Below are 21,331 nucleotides of genomic sequence, written 5' to 3'. Positions count from 1 at the left end.
GCTCTGTTGCCAGGCTGGAGTGCAGGGGCACGATCTCAGCTCACTGCAGTCTCTGCTTCCCAGGTTCAAGCCATTCTCCTGTCTCAGCCTCCCGAGTAGCTGGGATTACAGGCACCCGCGACCACGCCAGCTAATTTTTGTATTTTTAGTAGAGACAGGGTTTTGCCATGTTGACCAGGCTGGTCTCAAACTGCTGACCTCAGGTGATCCGCTCACCTCGGTCTCCCCAAGTGCTGGGACTACAGGTGTGAGCCACCGCGCCCGGCCTATACATCACTTTTATATTGTTTTGATGTTTAGCTAAGCCCTTTGGATATGTTATCCAGATTGTGTTTTCAAGCCCACTTAATTGTTTTCTACACATGGAAATATAATCACAGATTTTTATGCAAAACTCATTAGGGTTTAATCCACACAAGAGCTGCTTTGTGTTAGAAAAACATAGATTAAAAAGTATCATCTGCTTGCTAAACAACAGAACTGCAACTTTCCTTTGGGAGTCTCAGTGACTTTTTAAGAAAAATGTCATCAGCTTAAAATATTTTGTGTTATGTTACTCACATAGACGGGATGGAGGTCAACGCCATACATCTCCAGGGATTTGGCAGTCCTCAAGTAATTCAGCTCAGCCTCACAAGGAGCCTGACCCCTATACCCAGCACAAAAACAAAGAGCCTTATTTTATAGCAGCTACTGCACTTACAGGGATGCAAACTATCTTCACTGTATTCACTGGGAAAACAAATAATACTTTTTACTAATGCAAACATAAGTCCTTGTATTTCAAGAAGGCCTTTGCTTCTTGGTGACAAAATTTTATACTCTGAAGTGATACTTACATTAATTTCCTTTACCAAATCCATTCTGGCTCATTATAGCCTATCCCCTATGTCCCAGCATATATTAAAAATTCTCATCAGAAACCCCTAAAGAGGTTATTGAGAATATAAGCACTCAAATGAAACAGCATCCCCTCCACAAACGGTAAAATGTCTCTGTGCAGCAGCAGTTCTCCATCCAAAGCAAAGGGAACTAGAGCAGTGGTCGGTAGGAGGAAGAGAATGGGGCCGCCACCACCCAACTGGGGTCATATCAAGATCTCCTGAGCACATGTGTAGTTTGAAAATACATTGATTAACATACAGAGATTGTAAAAATGCTTGTCATTTTCTTAATACAGAGTACAGAATTCTTCCCAAAATCTTCATTGGTGGTAATATAAAGAAAACAGCATTCATTTCTGATGAGCGTGAACATCAGCCTGAAATCTGCAAAGAAGGGTTAAACATGCATGTGCAAGCGAGTGTGTGTGTGTGAGACAGAGACAGAGAGAGAGAGAGAGATTGAGATTTTAATAGATAATCAAAGGACGTCGAATCTTAAAAATTAAGAAATCCTGCAGTGACATATTTCATTTCAGCCACAATGCACTGGAAAACCACCAACATACCATACTTTCGAAATCCAAGAAGAATGTTCATCAAATTAGACACACCACACTTTGATCAAGCTTTATTCTTAGAAATAACAGTCACACTGTCAACACTAGCATGTAAAACACATGAGAGCCTTTACCCAAAGCTCCTTGATAATTTCAGTATATAACCGTGCTTTGAAACCCCTAGTAGAATCAGTACTCTCAGAATGTGCCAAACACACTGCTCTTCCTAACATTATAACAAGCACTCTCTGAGCATCTACTTCAGCAAAATCTGAAAATGAAGGACTCTGCAATCAGGTTGGAGAGCCTTCTAGTGCATGCTAATACAACATAGAGGGCCTCTTTCTCTGATTGCAATTCAGCAGCTGACTTCTGCTTCTACACTCACTGAAACAGATCCTTTAGGCAAACATTTTTTTGTGACCAGATTAATTCTACATTTTTTCTTTCTTTCTTTCTTTTTCTTTTTTTTCTGAGATGGAGTTTTGCTCTTGTTACCCAGGCTGGAGTGCAATAGTGCAATCTCGACTCACTGCAACCTCCACCTCCCAGGGTTCAAGTGATTCTCCAGCCTCAGCCTCCCAAGTAACTGGGATTACAGGCACATGCCACCACGCCCAGCTAATTTTTGTATTTTTAGTAGAGACAGGGTTTCACCATTTTGGCCAGGCTGTTCTCAAACTCCTGACCTGAGGTGATCTACCTGCCTCAGCCTCCCAAAGTGCCGGGATTACAGGTGTGAGCCACCATGCCCAGCCATTTTTTTTTCCTTAACTATAATAGATCTGAAACCAAGCATATTCAAGAGGGAGTGTTACATAACAGGGAATAAAGCAATGTGGTGTAAAGAATTTAACCAAAATAACTATAATGAAATTATAAATTCAATGCTATAGGCCATGAATTGAAAATCCTACTAGGGGAACGTGTCTACTCTCAGAAATGCATGTGGTGTTAACACAATACCCTCAAAGGTTCCACACTGGCATCATCACTATTTCCAGACTCATTGCTATGGCCTGAACAGGACTTGGCTTATAACTGTGAAGAACTGGGATACTTCAGACAGAGGAAACATTGAAGAATATATTAATGCATTTATGGTTAAAAATTGTTGTGATTAAAAATTATATTTATAGCTGAAAGATTAATTTCACAAGATCCTGGTGACCGGAAAAAAAAAAGACTGCAAAATCTAGTATTTACAGAATGATTCCACTATGTAATATCATAAATACATGAACCTATGTACGACAGATTTTCTCTACAGGAAATTGTACATAGAAAGAGATGTCTGAAAGGCCATTGACCAAAAACATGGTAACTTTACATATTGAAATTACTTTCTCCTTTACACTTTTTAAATTACTGAAGTTTTCAGTGAGCATTTTAGAGTTAAAAGTAGTTAAACTATACAAAGAGGAGTATTAGAATATTAAATGCACAGGTGAAGAATTTATCATTCTAGAAACTTTTCTTATGAATATCAGAAGATGATGACTGATGGATGATGCCATAAGACACAGTGTCATGATTCTTACATTAGAGTTTTATGAATCCTTTCTATGGCTTCTTCAAGTTCTTCCTTCTGGTCAGGAACAAACCGGTACTCAGATACATATCCTGTAGTATGCTTATATGGGTCATAATCTCCAAGCTCCGCTAAGAAAGAAAGATATCATAGATTTTTCCATTTCAGAAAAATAGTCCTTAAAATACAGAAATAAAATATTCCTAACATGCTTAAACATTTTTTCAAATGTCTTATTAAAATTCACATATAAGACAACTAAATAATTTTACTAATACAACTCTGATGAGCATATATGGATGGTAGCAACAAATTCTGGATTTAAAAACAGAAGTTCTATATTTTTGCATTCCCAAAGACTATAATTATATCACCGTTTTTACTTCAATTACTCTTAACAATGTATGTGAAGTAAAATGTTGTAAACAACATTTCAAGTACAAACACTAGAAATGCTGGAAGTGAAAAACACTCATGACCTCAATATATCCTCTCAGACAATGACACCAAGAAATAGTACATGTGATTCAATACATCTTTGCCTGAAATAATGATCATGGGAATGCAATACAATGCTGTACATATCCCATTACAATTTACACAAAGAAGCAAAATGATAGCAGACAGCCCACTATATTACTCCTATACAAATGCTTCTCCCTATGTTAATCTACCTTGCAGCCCCAACCCAGTTCATCTATATGACATTTTTCCTAGCATATTTCTTCTAGATTATTTTTAGTCTGCAAGTGTCACAAGGGCAAGGACCATGCTATCTTATTCTCCCCACATCTAGCTTGATTCTTAGAAGGTGTCCACTTGTTACTGGAAGTAGTCCCAGCCTCAGTCTCCAAAATGACAATGCATGCTGAAGCCACCCCACACAGCCACCATATTAACATGAAGAGCTGCAGAGCACCGAGCTCAACACCCATGCCACACGCTGAACCTAGTGATGGCACCTGGCCATGCAGACTCTTCACCACAGCAGTGCAGGAGCAATGGGATCTCTGACACATAGAAGCTTGGGTGAGGTTGTGGGGAGGAGAATCAATGAACTCAGACGAGATGTAGATAGAACAGATTGTTAGACCCTCCACCTAATCAAGAATCAATGCTATTCCAGTGACTAAACCTCCATACAGCCTACCATAAGGGATTTGTACTTGGCTCCATTTTTACCTCTTCCGAAGAAACACTGAACAAAACTTGAATTCCAAATAAAATCTTTTTTTTTTTTTTTTTCAAAATCTCATGGATAAGAAGAGTTTTAGTATGTAAACTCGCTTTTAAAAATGCAAATACTTTCTCCAGACATTTCTGAGGCAAATATGTTTAAGTGGCACCTACACTGGATGGCATACGCTCCCAGCTGAGCGGCAATGTTGACGGGACAGGGAAGGCGGCCCTGAAGGACATCTTGTTTCACCTGCAAGAAAAACTGATATCTAAAAGAGAAACAAAAAGAGAGATTAACCATCTCTTACACTACTCAAACCTGATGTTTTAGACCCTGATAATCAAGGTTAACAACCAATCACCTTCAATTAAAATAAAGCCACCCCCCACTCTTGTGTGAGGGGGCTGTTGAGTGAACAGGAACTACTCAAACATACCTTACAGAGGCAATATAGGGTTGTGGCTAAAAAGTGCGGCTTTCAAGTTCAACTGCTTGGTTTACTTCCCAGCCCCGGCATTCACTACCTCTGTAGCCTTGGGCTGCTGCTTAACCTCTCCAACAGCCAGCCTCCCCACCTGCAAAACTGGAACCGTTGACAGCATCCACCTCACAGGGTGAATGCAAAGGATAACTCCACGCTCTTTTAAGCTATCATTACTGCCACTGCCACCACAACACGCTCCTACTGGGAGGAATAAATCACAAAGACCCAACCTATATTACATAACACTCTGTCTATTATCTGCTCATTCCAAGTTGCCAAAAGAAAACCTGTTATAACAGCAATGCCATGCACTGTTCTTAACACTATATGGTAACTCATCCTAAGTAATTTATGTATAATAACTTAGGTTAAGACTTTAAAAATGAAGTCAGTACTATTATTTTCTCCATTGTGCAGATGAGAAAACTGATAGACTCAGAGGGGAAATAACTTGTCCAGGACCTCACAACGAATTAAGCAGCAGAGTTAGAGCTAGAACCCAAGAAATCTGACCCTAGAACTCTCTCAATCAGGATGATATGTAACTTTGATTAGTTTTGTTTTCTTATTCAGCTATTCTGCCAGTGGACTGAGAGGGGCCAGAGGTTTATGAACCAACATAACTAACCATCCACATCATCCTTGGATGCTAGCACTTACACACATGCACACACACTGTCACACACTTTAACCTGTCCTTTTGTGACTTCTGTTTTATAAGGTGACTCGATGTCATTGGGAAGGGTAGAAAAAAACAAAGGAAATGAACTATAATAATCAGCTATGATAAATATCTCTTCTCCGAATGCTCACAACCAAAGCCCTTAGGGAGGAAATGTTACATTTGTGTTAGATATTAGACACCACATTGATTATTTCAAAAAGATTGGTATCAACTTTGATTGCAACCACGTTTCAGAGAAAATTTGCTCAATGCCCCATGTTTCCCCACTGCCCATTTCAGTAAGTGGCACCCCCACCTTCAGCTGTCCAAGAAAAATAAACCTGGGAACAATGTGTAATCATCCCTGGCACCCACATTCAATCACCAAATATGCTGTTTCTAAAATCTATACTCCTCTCGATCCCCTAGACCAGGTCACTCTCTCCTAAATTTCTAAAACCTCCTCCTAACTGTTCTGCCATCACTCATACTTACTTTCCTTCCAAACCTCTCAAGAGGTAAGCAGGATTCTTAAGATGAAAACAGGATCATGTCACTCTTTCAGTTGGAAAAAAAAACAAACAAACCTCAAAAGACTTCCCTTTGCCTTTAGGATAAAGTTCAAGCTCCTTAAGATAGCTTGTAAGACTGACTTCCTACTTCTGCTTAATTCTGGGGCCACTTCTTGCCACTGATCAGTGACCACCCTGTTCCATAATTTGCACACCTTTTCCCAACCCTATTTAACTATTTTCAATTCCCTGAATGTTCATCTGAGCTATTAAATCCGTTTGATAATGATCATCTGTGCTCCTCTTGGAGAAGAGAAAAGTAGAGTCAAGTAAAATTAGGAGAACTTAAATACAAAACCTTATAAACAAGGGTGGGCATGGTGGTTCACACCTGTAATCCCAGTACTTTGGGAGGTTGAGGCAAGCGGATCACCTGAGATCAGGAGTTCAAGACCAGCCAGGCCAACATGGTGAAACCCTTTCTCTACTAAAAATACAAAAGTTAGGAATGGTGGTGCATGTCTGTAGTCCCAGCTACTTGGGACGTTGAGGCAGGAGAAATCACTTGAACCCAGGAGGTGGAGGTTGCCATGAGCTGAGATTGCGCCACGGCACCCCAGCCTGGGTGACAGAGCAAGACTCTGTCTCAAAAAAACAAACAAACAAATAAACCTTATAAACAAAAGAGACAACTATGAGAATTATCACTGCTTGCTGCTGGAAACTTGCACTTCACTACACCCTCCTCCTTCTCTATTGGCATCTTCAAATTTCTTTTCCTGAAGTGTATTTTTTAAAGAAAGGGGTCAGAGATGCAAGTGTCTCTTTCTCTATTAAGACTTTGAGACTGTGCATGGTGGTTCCCACCTCTAATCCCAGTACTTTGGGAGGCTGTGGAAAGAGGATTGCTTGAGGCCAGAAGTTTGAGACAGCGTGGGCAACATAGTGAGACCCCCATCTCTATAAAAAATAAATTAGCCAGGCTTGGGGGTACATGCATGCAGTCACAGCTACTTGGGAGGCTGAGGCAGGAAGATCATCTGAGCCCAGAAGGTTGAGGTTGCAGTGAGCCGTAACTGCACCACTGCACTCCAGACTGGGCAACAGAGTAACACCTTCTCTCAAAAAAAAAAAAAAAAAAAAGACTTTAACATCTGACTAGACAATCAAATCTTTTGACAAATACAGAAATGATAGACATCTGCTTCAAAGACAAAAGGAGAGGAACAGAGGAACAGAGAGATTAAAAATACACAGTAGAAAACAAAGAGCTAAAACACAGACAAACAGATACAAAGAAACAGGAGCCACATCACATTGGCAACTGCATTCCTAGTATCTCCGGCTCAGCGCATAGGAGCTGCTCAATACATACTTGTTGATTTGCAAGTTGGGTACATGGATAAACAGAGAGACAAAATTCTAAAAACTGGGAACATTATTTGCTGTCTCTAAGAAATTCATAAAGAAAAAATACATCTATTCAAAATTCCCTGGTTAGCCTGCCCTTTAAAGATATCACAGATCTTTCACTCCCTGCATTAAAAAAAAAAAAAAAAAAAAAGAAAAATTGAAGGCAAACTATTTTTAATTTCAAACTTGATTTTTATTATATCTAGCATCTTACTAGAGTCATGAGGCAAATTTGTGATAAAGTAAAATCATATTTTCATATGTTAAACATTTTATAGTATCTCAGGGCCTATTTTAAGTTAACTATATATTGCTTATTTTGTATGTTTTATGGGGCTTATAGTAAATTTAATATTTTATTTAAAATAGAGCAAGTTAGAGTTGCTGAGTCTTTCCTTCTGTGTCATTCTGATTAAAGCTATGATTGAATGCTTGAGTCCTTGTTTATCTCTGGCTTTAATTAGGATGAACCTATGTGCCAGTTTGCCTAGGAGAGTACTAATTTATGCCTATTATGAATATATAATTATTAATAACTCACTTCATCATTCTCTAAAGTGTCAAAGTTTGGACAATAAATTATACTGTGACTCTAGTTATACTGTACCATACTGGGGAAAAAATGCTAACTAAAAATATCTACTTAACAAGGAAGTTTCCAGAATACATTGTGGTATACAGCAGAGGCTTCATGAAGCAGTTTCTGGTTACCTCCTTTTGTAAACTAACAAACCGATGTATATGCACTGCCCCTGAGACTTTGATTTCTAGGTAGGGAGGAGCATTCTGTCTTCCACTCTATCTGTACTTAACACGCCACCACCACCAGTACAACACAAGAGACAGGCCTGAAATATTGGCCTCACAGTTTTCTATTTATCTAATGTGTGTTGAAAATAGCTAAACTGATACCAAGGATGTAAAAGTCGTTGAGATCCATTAACAGTTTAGCAATTAGAGGCAAGAAGAACAGACAAGGACCTTCTTAAAGAAGAGGTAGAGAGACAGAAGCTCAAAACAGAAGGCTCCTGTGAGATTCCTGGCCAAAAACAGTCACAAATGCTCATACCAAAGAATCCTACAGTGCACCTTCTAATGATGTGAGACCCTGCTGAGAAAACTGAAGGAGGTAGGGACAGGGAGGAGTTTGATTTCAGGTGATAGCTGAATGTGAAACAGGAGAACCTAGAGGAGACTACCAACCTATACAGAGGTAATAAGGAGCGTGATCGTTACCTTCATCCCACAAAGAGCAGGAACACAGCATTTTATCTAACTAGTTTTGATAAAATTTAAATGTGAGAGTCAAAGGGAAACATTTAAATCATAACATGTTATTAAATAATGCAGAAAAATGGCACATAGGACTTAGCAGAAAAACAGTAGAGAAAAATAACTTTCACCTCTAAAGTTGAAAACCAATGATGAAAATATGGAAACAAATAGCAGTAACATCACCTTACATTTAGATAGTCCTTTAAAGCTCACAAAGTCCTTTCGCTTCCATAAGAAAATGTAACCCTCAACTCTGAGGTAGATGAGGACCACTACCTTCAGTGAAAGGAGGAGACAGGGACTCAGGAAGTAAGTATAGGACTGAAGGTCACACAGGAAGTGAAGAAGCTAAATAAAACAAACCCATCTTCACCAAAGGAAGATTCTGGGTTGCAAAAAGAAGACAAGAACTTAATGTCAATCCTCAACAAAATGCTGTGAAATATTATTTTAAAAACTAAGAAAAAAAATCAAACACCTATTTTGAGACTCTAAAAAGTATTATGAATGAGTCATTTGGAACTAACATTATTTTCTTTTTTCAGAAAGAGTTTTAAGATCCTTAAAAAGTTCAGGGAAATTCCAATGGTATTTCAGATAGGGCTGTCAGCAAGACAACTGACAGATTCTCTCTTCAGGCAGACTGAAACCAGATCTTGCCCTGGTCACCACTGAATCTCCTTTTACTCAGCACACTGGAACATGGTACTCCAGATAGTTACAGAATGAAGTGTAAGTGCATTTTGTCTTGACATACAAATTCAAGAAATGCAGGCTACAGGGGATAGTAAAATGATTCATAGTTAAATCAGCACCTACAATAAGAAGGGTCTGATTACTGGATTGACTTAAACATGCAAGAAGACCTATCTCAGGGCTCCAAGCTGGTCTTTTCCTAATGTTTTAATCAATAATTTGAAAATATAAAACAATAATCATTATTTCCATGTCAGCTACCTTGATCATTATTGAACACTTACATCTTTGCATTATGGTAAGTACTTTGCCAGTACACTCTTATATATTCCTCCAAGCATGTTTTTGAAGAAACACTATAATGCCATTGCACGAATGAAAAAACTGAGACTTTACAATCTTCTCAGGATTACCGAACTAGTGAATGACAAAGCGAGGATGCAGACCTCAGCCTTTCTGACTCCCAAGCCTGTCTTTCTAACCAATATATGTATTATACTTATCAAATCTGTGGAGGATACAGAGCTATGAAGGACACGCAGTACAGGGAAGGATGTCACGTTTTGAATTAGAACTGAAAATCAGTTTAACAGATCTCCTGAGGACACGAATTATTTACAGTACTAATAAAGAAAAGAGAGATCAGATTTATTCTGTATAGACCATCAGGGAATTATTTCTTATTGAATTTCTTAGTGCTTTTCAAAGTAGGTTTCCTACCTAAAAGTGCTTAATAAGAAGCTGGTTGATGTGTCAGAAATGTTCTACAAGGGTGGAGTTCAGAATATATGACCTCAAAGTCCCCCCAATTTCATTTACTTCAGAAAACACCTTAGAACACAAGCAGGGACTCCAAGTTGATGATTCTATTAACTTACATTTTTCATAATCTGAAACTTTATTTTTCTATCACATTCATTCCAGATCTTTTTTCCTACATCAGTGTCCTTCTGAAATACTGCATATATTAATAGCATGACCATGTATATACATGAGAAGTTCCCTGTAGCATTATCTGTATTTTTTTTTCTTTCTTTTTTTTTTGAGACAGAGTCTAGCTCTGTCACCTAGGCTGGAGTGCAGCGCCGCGATCTCGGCTCACTGCAACCTCCACCTCCCTGGTTCAAGCGATTCTCCTGCCTCAGCCTCCTGAGCAGGAGTAGCTGGAAGTACAGGAGTCCGCCACCACACCCAGCTAATTTTTGTATTTTTTTAGTAGAGACAGGGTTTCACTGTGTTGGCCAGGCTGGTCTCGAACTCCTGACCTTGTGATCCGCCCGCCTTGGCCTCCTAAAGTGCTGATATTACAAGCGTGAGCCACTGTGCCCAGCCCTAATTTTTTTTAAAAAGGAAACAATCTGGATGGCCAAAACATACAGTTAATTATGGAATACAATGCAGCAGTAAAAAGACTGGGTTACAGCACTTTGGGAGGCCGAGGTGGGCAGATCACCTGAGGTCAGGAGTTTGAGACCAGCCTGCCCCACATGGCAAAACACTGTTTCTACTAAAAATACAAAATATTAGCTGGGCATGGTGGTGGGCACCTGTAATCCCAGCTACTCGGGAGGCTGAGGCAGGAGAATCGCTTGAACCCAGGAGGTGGAGGTTGCAGTGAGCTGAGATCACACCACTGAACTCCAGCCTGGGTGACGAGTAAAACTTCGTCTCAAAAAAAAAAAAAAAAAAAAAAAAAGCTGGGTTAGATGGTGAAAGAGGCAATACAGTATGTATGAAATAGTAACATGTCAAAAAAACATACACATAAAAGATTATGTATAAGCATGTTTATGATAGCATGATCATTCATATCAAAAAATTACAGACAACCTAACAGCCAATGCAGAGTAGGCTGGCACAATTTTCCAAAGAACTAAATTAAGATAAACACTCAACTTGAAAATGCTGGCAGAAGTATGTTCTTCCTTAAATAGCATGTATCTGGAGATTTTGCTTTTTGGTTTCAGTTCTTGCTTTTGCCAAAATTATCTCATGTGACTCCTCTTTTTCCGGTCCATTAATGGTAATATATTCATGTAAATCAATAATAAAATGAATAATATGTGTATATCAATGTATTAAATGCACATTTAACTTACCTAAATTCAACCATATGTTTTAGGCAACAAATCATGGACACTAATTGTAAGCCAGCTATGTCATTGTGTTCTTAACTACACAAGCTGGTCTAAAACTTTCAATACAACTGGTTGTACTGAAAATATTGTGGGTTGTAAATTATACAAAAAATCCATGTATTCTGTTAATGATCCATCTGTAGATTCTGTTGGGAAATTTCTGTTCATGTGTGTGGTGAACAGAGGTGAAGTAATGCATTATAAAACAATGATCTTTTTTATCCCTTCTTAAAATTAACTCAAGTATTTTTGGAACCTAACCCCTATTTAAGATGTAATTCCATCATGCATCTAGAAAAAGGATAGAATGAAATAAGTATTAACATTCATCAAACATAGTATGAGACACGGACAATCATAAGAGCTTTATATGCTTAAGAAAACCTTGAAACAGGTGTATCTCCAGTTTTACAACTGAGGACACTTAGGCACAGGCAGAGATTACTCACAACCTGACTATGAAGGACTTTCATTTTATTTTTTAAAAAATGTTGTGCCCTTGCAATTCCCTAACGAGTTACAGATATAAGTGTATTTTTTTTTACAGCACTTGAATTCAATTTCCCTCTGAAACTCTAATGAAAATACCATCCCTCTCCTCAACATTTCCTCTCCATCCTAATGGCCCTTTCCCCAGAAAGATGTGCACTGCAAAAGCTTAAACTGCCATGTCTGCTTTTCAAAGTGCTCACTAACAATGTGATAATGAACAATGTGAATGCAGACATCTGCTTGGTTCTAAAAATGAAGTCTGGGCTGGCACAGTGACTCATGCTGGTAATCCCAGCACTTTGGGAGGCCAAGGCAGGAGGACTGCTAGAAGCCAGGAGTTCAAGATCAGCCTGGTCAACATAACAAGACAAAAAAACAAAAAGTATTAGCTAGGTGTAGGGGCACACACCTGTAGTCCCAGCTACTCCTGAGGCTGAGACGGGAGGATTCCGTGAGCACAGGAGTTTGAGGTCACAGTGAGCTATGATTACACTGCTACACTCTAGCCTGCGTGATACAGCAAGACCCTATCTCTTAAAAAATTAAATACAGGTTATGAAATATAATATTTTCATCAATCAATCATTACAGTTCAAATAGATTACATCTTAGGTTGAGGGATAAAATAAAACAAAGTAAAAATGAGGCCTAAATATGGCACTTGAAAGTGGGATGAAAAAGGTCCAATTAGCCTACCCTCTTCTCATTCTTCTGTGTGCAGTCCAGAATAAAGACAAAAGAAAGTCTGAGACAGATGAAAGCATGGAATAGAAACAAAACCGTAGGCTACAAAAGACATGATTTCAACTTTTTCAAAGGAGGTATTAGGCTTTATTTGAGCCTCTAATATGGGTTCACTGGGAAAACTGACCACTTAGTGTTAAGTTAGGAAATATGCTTTTGTTTTTGCTACCACATGCAGCTAGGTCATCAGCGGAATAAGTTAAAATATAACTGGTCTGTTCTTCATAAGCCCTTTCAGTTGTTGACAGGTACTATTTTGACAACCTAATCAGTATCGATAGGAAATTCTGTCTTACTCATATCAAATATTTGGTGACAAAGGTGAAGTAATGCATTAAAACATTGGTTTCCATTCTTAATACTAAAAGCAATTATCTTCTCATTTCCTATAGAGATAAATGAAACACCTGGAAAGCTAATATTTAAGCTACAACCAATTAAAAAGAAATAACTGGCTGTGCAAATGTATATTTAGAAGTACAAACCGAGCATCAAAATATCCTTCCTTTAGGCAGTTCAAATGACTTCCATATGAATACAAAGGCTGAATGCATGCTTAACAATAATGATACAGAAATATTTCATCACAGCAGATGCAAAATGTATCATCACGTCACCCAGGTTCATGCCATTTTCAAACACATCTATCGTCAGACACTGATCAACTTCATGCAATGCTAGTTTAAATTTTACCCTCACAAGAGATGCATTACAAAATGCAGGTAGACACACATCCAAATGTTTAGCCCAATTTTAATATGTTTTAAATAAAGCTTTTTGTATATGCAATGCATGTATCTCTTCAGAAACAAAGTCAATACTATACCTGGTTATTTCTTCTTTAAGTTTACATGGATCTTCAGCATAGAATTTAATACCAAAATACAAAGTATATGGAGGTCCGGCTAAAATAAGAAATAGAAATTAAATTTCACTAAAATCATAAAATAGTCAAAGTTACAGTATAATATTATACGGCTATTTACAATTACACTCCAAAAATGTCTAAAGAAACAAGAAAACATAAGATAGAAACAGCAAAGTTCAGAACTGTGACAGTAGGACCTTGACACATACACACACAGATAGAAGACACAGCCAAATACACCAGAATGTTGCTGGTTCTTATATCTGGTTGGTAAGGTTATAGACAATTTTTATTATTTATGTTTTCCCCATTTTCTATAATATATATGTAATTTTTCATAGTGAAGAAAGAAAAAAAATAAATGGTTTAAAAAACCACCCACTTATCATTTCATTAAAAAAAATAGTTTTTAAACCTATCTGCAAAAAGCTGAAAACAACTTAAATGCTCAGGAGCAGGTGGACTATTTAAGTCAGCCCCAGCCACCGGACATACACCATGCAAATGCTCAAACAGACAGAAGGGCATCTGCATGTGCTGATGTGGAAAAGACCAACAATCTAAATTCCGTTTTGTGAAAAAGGGATCATATTTGGGTTTTTTAATTTTTTTTCCTAGAAGAGTTAAAAAAAAAATTACTAAATGGAAAACTCTGGGAAGAAGGGCTAGAAATGTCCTATCCTTAAACTAACTCATTAGAATTTTCTTATGATAACTCTTACCTTTTTTTACGGGAAAAAAGTCATCAGTGAGGCTACATAATAAAATTAGGGACAATATTTGTTTCATTCTTAAATACTTCTGAATCTAAAAATGTGTTCTCATGTATTTAAGAAAACCTTTCTCATCTAATTCATTTACCAAAGAAGAACTATACCTACAAACTTTTTTATGTTTTAAATCAGAAACAAAGCCTGGAATTGTATGTACATGGACAAATAAAAAATAAATACATACTCAAATTGTGCAAGAAGACACAAACCCCTTGGGTGCCAAACACATTATATTATGCTTTTACTAGGAAATATTTTTATTTCTGAGGGTATCAATCTAATCTGTACTGTTTCCAAAACTGCATATCTCCAAGCTGTGCAGTAACTAGATCTAATACACTTTGTTTTTAAAAGGATTTGTTACCTGGTATACCAACTGGTAGTTATGGGTGTTAATTGTTTTGCAACAAAAGCTCTCCCACGCATTAAAAAGAAAAGATGTGAAGCATGCATCTCAGTAAAAGTCTTCCATACTATCTAAACTGACATAAAGTAACCCCAGCCTTGCTATTCTTAACTGAACAAAGTCACAAATTTAGAAACTGGGGAAAAGAAATTAAACAGAACAAGAATAAAGGCATCATGTATTTATAACATATGAACTATGTTACTATTTATTAATATTACATACACATACTTCTGTGTGCAACACACTGGAACCCTGTTCCTGGCATGTGGAAGACAATCAAGAGGAGGATCCTGCCTCTCCCCTCATCTATGCCTTCCTGTGTAAGACACTCCTTATGCTACAGCTCTTTTAAAAACTAAACTTCAAAAGAAACTGCTAGAATTTCTTCTTATTGGAGTTGATTCCTTATGTTTAATTTTTATGTTTGTTTAACCACTGTGTTTGTATTTCTAACAAATACACCTCTATCCCTGAACACAGATGTCAGGGAGGCACAGACTATTAAATATTTAGAAGAGCCAGGAAGTCCACCCTCAGCTTATCCGTCTGTGTCAATCAAGCTCCGTGTTCCTGAGCAGATGGGTCTGCCTGTGCCCGCAGGCAGCTGGGGTTAGTACCTAGGGGGCGGGGAGGAGCACAGATGCTGTCGAGATGGTACACAAAGAGAAGAGGCCTTCTTCAGGCCCCAGAGCTGCTTCTATTCTCTGGAACATGACAGATTACACCCTATTCACCAAGCCCGCACATTTCAAATATTCAGTATGAACAGTTAAACAAAAATGTTAAAAGTACACAATTAAAAACATTTGGTTTTGGCTAATTTTCTCTAAGTTCTTCTAGCCCAAACTAGCCTTTCATTTCCCATTCACATATAAAATGGCTGTGTTCTAAATATAAGGCATCGTTACCATTTGGTTACATTTCATAATGTACAACAATGTTTCATAAACATTTGATTCTCAACAATAGCAACTTGGTAATATATGCAAGGCACGTGAAACTGCAAGGAGTTAAACAACTTGCCTAAAATCACTGGGAAGAAAAAAAAGTTTGCTAATATCTAGAGCTCAGCGCTTTGGGGTGCACTATTCTATCTATAAAGCTTCTCAGGGAAACACAAAATAGTAATACCTTTAGAGTAAGATAATACTCTTATATATGCATCATTGTTTCAGAGAGCAATCAAAGGCTATAGAAATGAACATTTGGACAAGGATATGTTCAGCCAGATACTTTTTGGCTTCCTATTCTAAGACTACAAAAAAGTAAGGTGCTGATAATTCAAATTACAAAATTATTGTCTTGAATCCACGTCATGCCATGGACTCAACGTTTAAGAAACTCTTATGTAAAGTTAATATTGTTTCACTTTAGCAAAAAATATAGAAGCCAAAAACTAGGAATCCTCTATCTTTTATGTAGACTAATTTTGAGGTCTTTGATAAGGAGTTTCTCATTAACTCAAGGAGAAATAAATCAAGATTAACTACAAGCATTCCGGTAACTAGCAAATGTTCTGTCGTTTTTATAGATTCTCTTTCTGACTAATCTATTAGAGATTTGATAGCCATTTTCCTTCACTAACAAACAATTTCATGAGATAAAATGGAAGGATTCTTCAGTCACTAACATTTCTTCAATTATAATACCAGTTGTTTTATTCTTACTATGCAGAAATTTTTTTTTGTTTTGTTTTGTTTTGTTTTTTGAGACAGAGTCTCACTCTATCGCCCAGGCTGGAGTGCAATAGTGGGATCTCAGCTCACTGCAACCTCTGCCTCCTGGGTTTTAAGCCATATTCTCTGCCTCAGCTTCCTGAGTAGCTGGGATTACAGGCACTCGCCACCACATCCAGCTAAATTTTGTATTTTTAGCAGAGACTGGGTTTCATGGCCATGTTGGCCATGCTGGTCTTGAACTCCTGACCTCAGGTGATCCACCTACCTCAGCCTCCCAAATTGCTGGGATTATAGGTGTAAGCCACCACGTCCAGCCTACATCAAATTTTTAGTATCGCATTTTTAGAATAAAAAAGTGACTGCATTATAGACTGATACTTAAATAAAATATTTCATACCATGTAAATAAGTAGACACTTTAAATGTGCTTAGGAACACTTTAATAACGCACCTTAAAATAATAATTTTTCATCACCTTGATAGAAATATCAACTTTTTTTCCTATAAAAGAAACCTGTGAGTTTATTATAAAATAATCGGCTGGGTGCGGTGTCTCACGCCTGTAATCCTAGCACTTTGGAAGGCTGAGGTGGGTGGATCACCTGAGGTCAGGAATTCGAGACCAGCCTGGCCAACATGGCGAAACCCCATCTCTACTAAAAATATATATATAAAAAAAAATTACCCAGGCATGGTGGTGGGCGCCTGTAATCCCAGCTACTTATAAGGCTGAGGCAGAAGAATTGCTTGAACGCAGGAGGCAGAGATTGCGGTGAGCTGACAGCACACCATTGCACTCCAGCCTGGGTGCCAGAGCAAGATACCATCTCAAAAAAAAAAAAAAGAAATCATTCCTGAAATTTTTCTGGTTTTCCAATTGGTATTTTTTTAATCAGTTCAAATACGCTAGAGCTGTAACTTGTAAACTCCAGTGGTTTCCACTACAGAGGTGGGAATGCAATGAGAAACAACAATGATGCTGACGTTCATAGAAACAGGACTTTCTGATGGCTTTGCAGTCCAGGTTTCCAGTTCCTTTTGGAAGCAGAGCTACATTCCTGCCCTTGGATCCATGGAGCATCGCACAACCAATACTACCGCAGGAAACAAGCTGACACACACAGAAAATACAGACTCAGAATGGGGGTAATGAATGCCAGAAGAATCCACTCCGTTTTGATTAGCAATAATTTACACAGTTCAGCAAAATGCTTTAATGGGGAACAGAGTTTCAGTTTAGGGAGATTAAAACATTTTGGAGATGGACAGTGATGATGGCTGCACAACAATGTAAATGTACCTAATGCTTCTGAATTGCACACAAAAGTGGTTAAAAGAATCCATTTTATACGTCATGTATATTTTATTTCAATTGAAACAGACAATTTTATTTTTAAAAAGAGTATTCTTTTGCACACTTAAGGAGCCTCTGTGTTTGTGCTTATAAATAAAAACTTGGGTTCTGGAAATTAAGATTAAGGAATATATACTTAATTATATTGCATCTCCTTATAATATTCGTATTGATAAAACCAAAAAGCTAGCTCCCAAAAATGGTCTCTCTCTGAAGACCACTTTTCAGGTCACAAAAGCACCTCTTACTGGCTTAGGAAACTGAGTGGTCCGAATGGCAAAACCATGCCATAACTCAAGAAACCCAACCTCTTTAAAAGCTTGGACATTATGACCCATCCCTGCAGTCCCCCTACCACCCATTAATGTCTATTTGCCTTTTTTGTTTTAAGGTCAAATTTTAAAGACAAGCATACAGAAAAACCACAGACAAAATCAAGGGAAGGCCTGTCTCTAGGACAAATTCAATACCAAGATCCACTCAGAGACTGATTAAATTTAATATGAGTTTGAAGAAGGCCTAGCAATGCACACAATACACACATTCCCATATTCTGGCACTTGAGTACTAGTACTCACTTCTCCAGTACTTAAGCCCACTTCTGCACCCAACTAACCATGGACTTTGTCATCGCTTTCAAGCCACCCTTTAACAAAGCAAAAGTTAAATACCTACTGTTGATCAGTTCTTTGTGCTCAGCAAGAGTTTTTGCAGGATCCAGCCAATACTGTGTGAGGAAGAAAAGGACAATTAAAGAAATTAGTCAATTTTCATTAGCTTTTACTTCAAGAATATTTGCAAAATGTTACTTAAACAACACTTTAAAACTTGATAAGTTAAACACTTCCCTCATATACACAGACAAACATACATAAGAGTTTTCTGCAGCAAGAACAGTAAAAGAAAAAACGGGCCAGTCATGGTGGCGCACACCTGAAATCTCAGCAGGGTTTGAAGAAGGACTGCTTGAGGCTAGGAGTTTAAGAACACCCTGGCCAATATGGCATGACCCCACCTTTAAAGAATAACATTAAATTAAACATAAAATACAAAGAGAAAGATGATGTTGATGTTGAAGAGAGGCAAAGAAGAACAGCAGTACTTGCTGGGTCCCTGGTTGAATTATCGTACTGATTATAATGTGACATCCAAATGCTTATGGGTGATTTCTGACTACTTTTGGTGGGAAAATAATGGCCTCAAAAAAATGTCCTCCAACTCTCTTTCCAAAGTCTTCATCATCCCAAGCACTACTCCCCTCAGAGCCATGTCTCCTCCTAATATGTCCTCACCATCTTCGCTTCCAGTCTCATCCCTACAGGTATTGTTGCTAGGTGTTAGGAAGAAAGTAATCAAATCCTCATTAAGGATCCAGGAGAGCAGTTCAGCACAGTGGCTAGGGCCTAAATCCCAGTGCAGACCCACAGGGACTCTGTTCTGACTCTCCCCATGTCATTGCCATGTAACTTGGGACAAGTGACTGGACACCACTGAACCTTCCTCATAAGGTTGCTGTGCAGATTAAATAAATTAATACAGGTAAAGTCTTTAAAATAGCCCCTAGCTCAGGCTACACATGCCAAGAATGACTAGGTCACCTTTAATAACTGCCTTTGGCCAGTCTAAGATACCTGTTTATTAATTCAAATTAACAGTTAATGAATAGAATTTCAAGTGGTGACAGGAGAATCTGGGGCCCTGGGGAGAGGCCTTTCTTTAACTCTCACAATTATGAAGTAGAATTAACGAAGGAAAGAGAGGAGGTAAGCCTCTAGCTTCGTCTCTCCATCTGTGGGAAGAGCAGGGCAGAAGCCAAAGAAGCACAGAGGGCACTGGAGTTCCCACAAAAGCAGAGTCAAAGGGATAAGGGCTGCCCTGGAGGGTCAGGAGAGGGCAGAGATGGAATCACTCCCACACTCTCCTAGCCAGATGTTGGGGACCCCCAGGGCCAAGCCACTCAGTTTCCATTTCCTCATGTTCCTTAATGAAGAAGGGGCAATTCCCACCACAGTGAGGTAGGAGCTGACCCACCTTGAGCCACGTTCCTCCCAACACTCATGCGCTGGCCCAGGTCCTCACTTTCCTTCCCCTCAGTTGAGGGAAGAATGCTTGTTCTGCTATGTAACGGCAGTAGTAGTTATAAATGGCAATTTTAATGCTTTATGCAATCCCCTTACCTTTTATTCCTAATTATGAATAACAATTATTCATACTATGAATACTATGACTATGAATATGACTGTTGTAGTCATTTTACTGTAAGGTTTTATTACTATACTAAACTCTGTTCATACATATATAAGCTTCACTATTTGCTACTCATAGCAGTTTCCATTTTTTGACTTTTTTTAAAAAAAGTAGAGTAACCAACATATCTAAGTGCAGCAACTAAAAACACAATGTTCATTATTCTGGTCTTCACCATTTCTTATTTTTCAAAGGTCTAGAATCGCTCACTTTTAAAACAGAAAATGTATTTGAAGCAGAGGATGTGTCAGTGAAATGCTCTTGGAGCCCACAGCAACTAAAAACGAGGCTTTGGTGTTAAAATTATGATTCCCAGGGAAACTATAGTTCATTCAAGTAGAGTAAAATCAACCCAAATGGTAAGCTGTGTGTTGGACACAACACGGACCCATCCCTTTACGTATATAAAGCTGTGAGTTCTTCATGAAATGGAAACATGAGGTGAAGGAATGGTTTCTTGCCATTCATTTTAAACAAAAAGGTTTTACTACCCCCAGAATTTTTCAATGAAGAGAAACCCAAGGAAAAGAAACACAAATACTCATTAATACTTGCATTCGGTTTCCACTGCTACCATAACAAATTACCACAAGCTTAGAGGCTAAAATAACACCCCTTTATTATCTCAGAGTGTTGAAAGTTAGTGTCTTTCTTTGCTTCAAATTTCACAAGACTAAAATCAATATGTCAGCCTGCTGGGGTCTTGGAGAGTTGGTTGGCTAGGGGACCGTATTCCCCAGAGCACAGTAAGGGAGGGGTCTTATAGATGGGTCATTAGAGGCTCCCAGTTTCTCCAGGTGTCAAGGCACACATAACATTGGGATTAATTTCAGGCCCTACACCACACTTACACATGAGGTGTCAATATGTGCTTGTGGCAAGAAGGGAAAAAAGGAGCCTCTGGTCTTATTACTCTCTGTCTAATCTTGTTCTGAAACTAGTAAGAGGCAGAAATCAGAGAGTTTTTAATTTCTCCTCCTATCATCATCCCAAAGGACAACCTTTGCAATTTTTTTTCAGAGTTTTCAATTCCATTCACTTTGTTTTGTCTTTGTTTTCCTGTCTCCAGAATGTTTTTCAGTCATTAAAGCCAGGTAAAGAAAATAGGAAGAAAAATTTTTAATTACATGTAATGGCAAAAAAAAAAATTAATCTCTTAAAATTTTTACATTAATGATAATCTGTACTATTTTAAAAATAAATCTCTTTCCTTGAGAGTGATTAAATTTGTGAGGTGAAAAAGGTAAAATGACAGTTTCAAGTAAAGTTACAAATCACAATTCTGCAGCACAAAGCAGCAGCAGCAAGACTCAGTCAAAGGCTATTCAATCAACTCACTGCACATTTGCTATGCTAAGCGTCACCCTAGAGCCAGCCACGCACAACTCTCATTTGATCGAAATGGAAACCAGGGGTTACAGGGGTCAGACA

General features: G+C 38.2%; 2 protein-coding genes across 3 annotated transcripts in view; one reads left to right on the top strand and one right to left on the bottom strand.

Annotated features, from left to right (window-relative positions):
- SRP19 (signal recognition particle 19) overlaps window positions 1–21,331 on the top strand; it is an 823,764-nt gene that overhangs the window by 210,616 nt on the left and 591,817 nt on the right. The gene's annotated exons all lie outside the window — the stretch shown is intronic.
- The window catches only part of EPB41L4A (erythrocyte membrane protein band 4.1 like 4A), a 275,596-nt gene that overhangs the window by 119,094 nt on the left and 135,171 nt on the right, over window positions 1–21,331 (bottom strand). For both annotated transcript variants that reach the window (XM_050793057.1, XM_050793056.1), the window contains exons 3-7: window positions 18,329–18,380; window positions 13,397–13,475; window positions 4,323–4,420; window positions 2,983–3,103; window positions 562–649 (exon numbers count right to left, since the gene is read on the bottom strand). In XM_050793057.1, coding sequence (XP_050649014.1) covers window positions 562–649; window positions 2,983–3,103; window positions 4,323–4,420; window positions 13,397–13,475; window positions 18,329–18,380 — 438 coding nt within the window. The remainder of the gene's footprint in view (window positions 1–561; window positions 650–2,982; window positions 3,104–4,322; window positions 4,421–13,396; window positions 13,476–18,328; window positions 18,381–21,331) is intronic.

The sequence above is a fragment of the Macaca thibetana genome, chromosome 6, assembly GCF_024542745.1.
Source record: "Macaca thibetana thibetana isolate TM-01 chromosome 6, ASM2454274v1, whole genome shotgun sequence".
NCBI classification, from domain to species: Eukaryota; Metazoa; Chordata; class Mammalia; order Primates; family Cercopithecidae; genus Macaca; species Macaca thibetana.
Note: the sequence above shows the minus strand (reverse complement) of the source record. Positions and strands in the feature narration are given on the sequence as shown.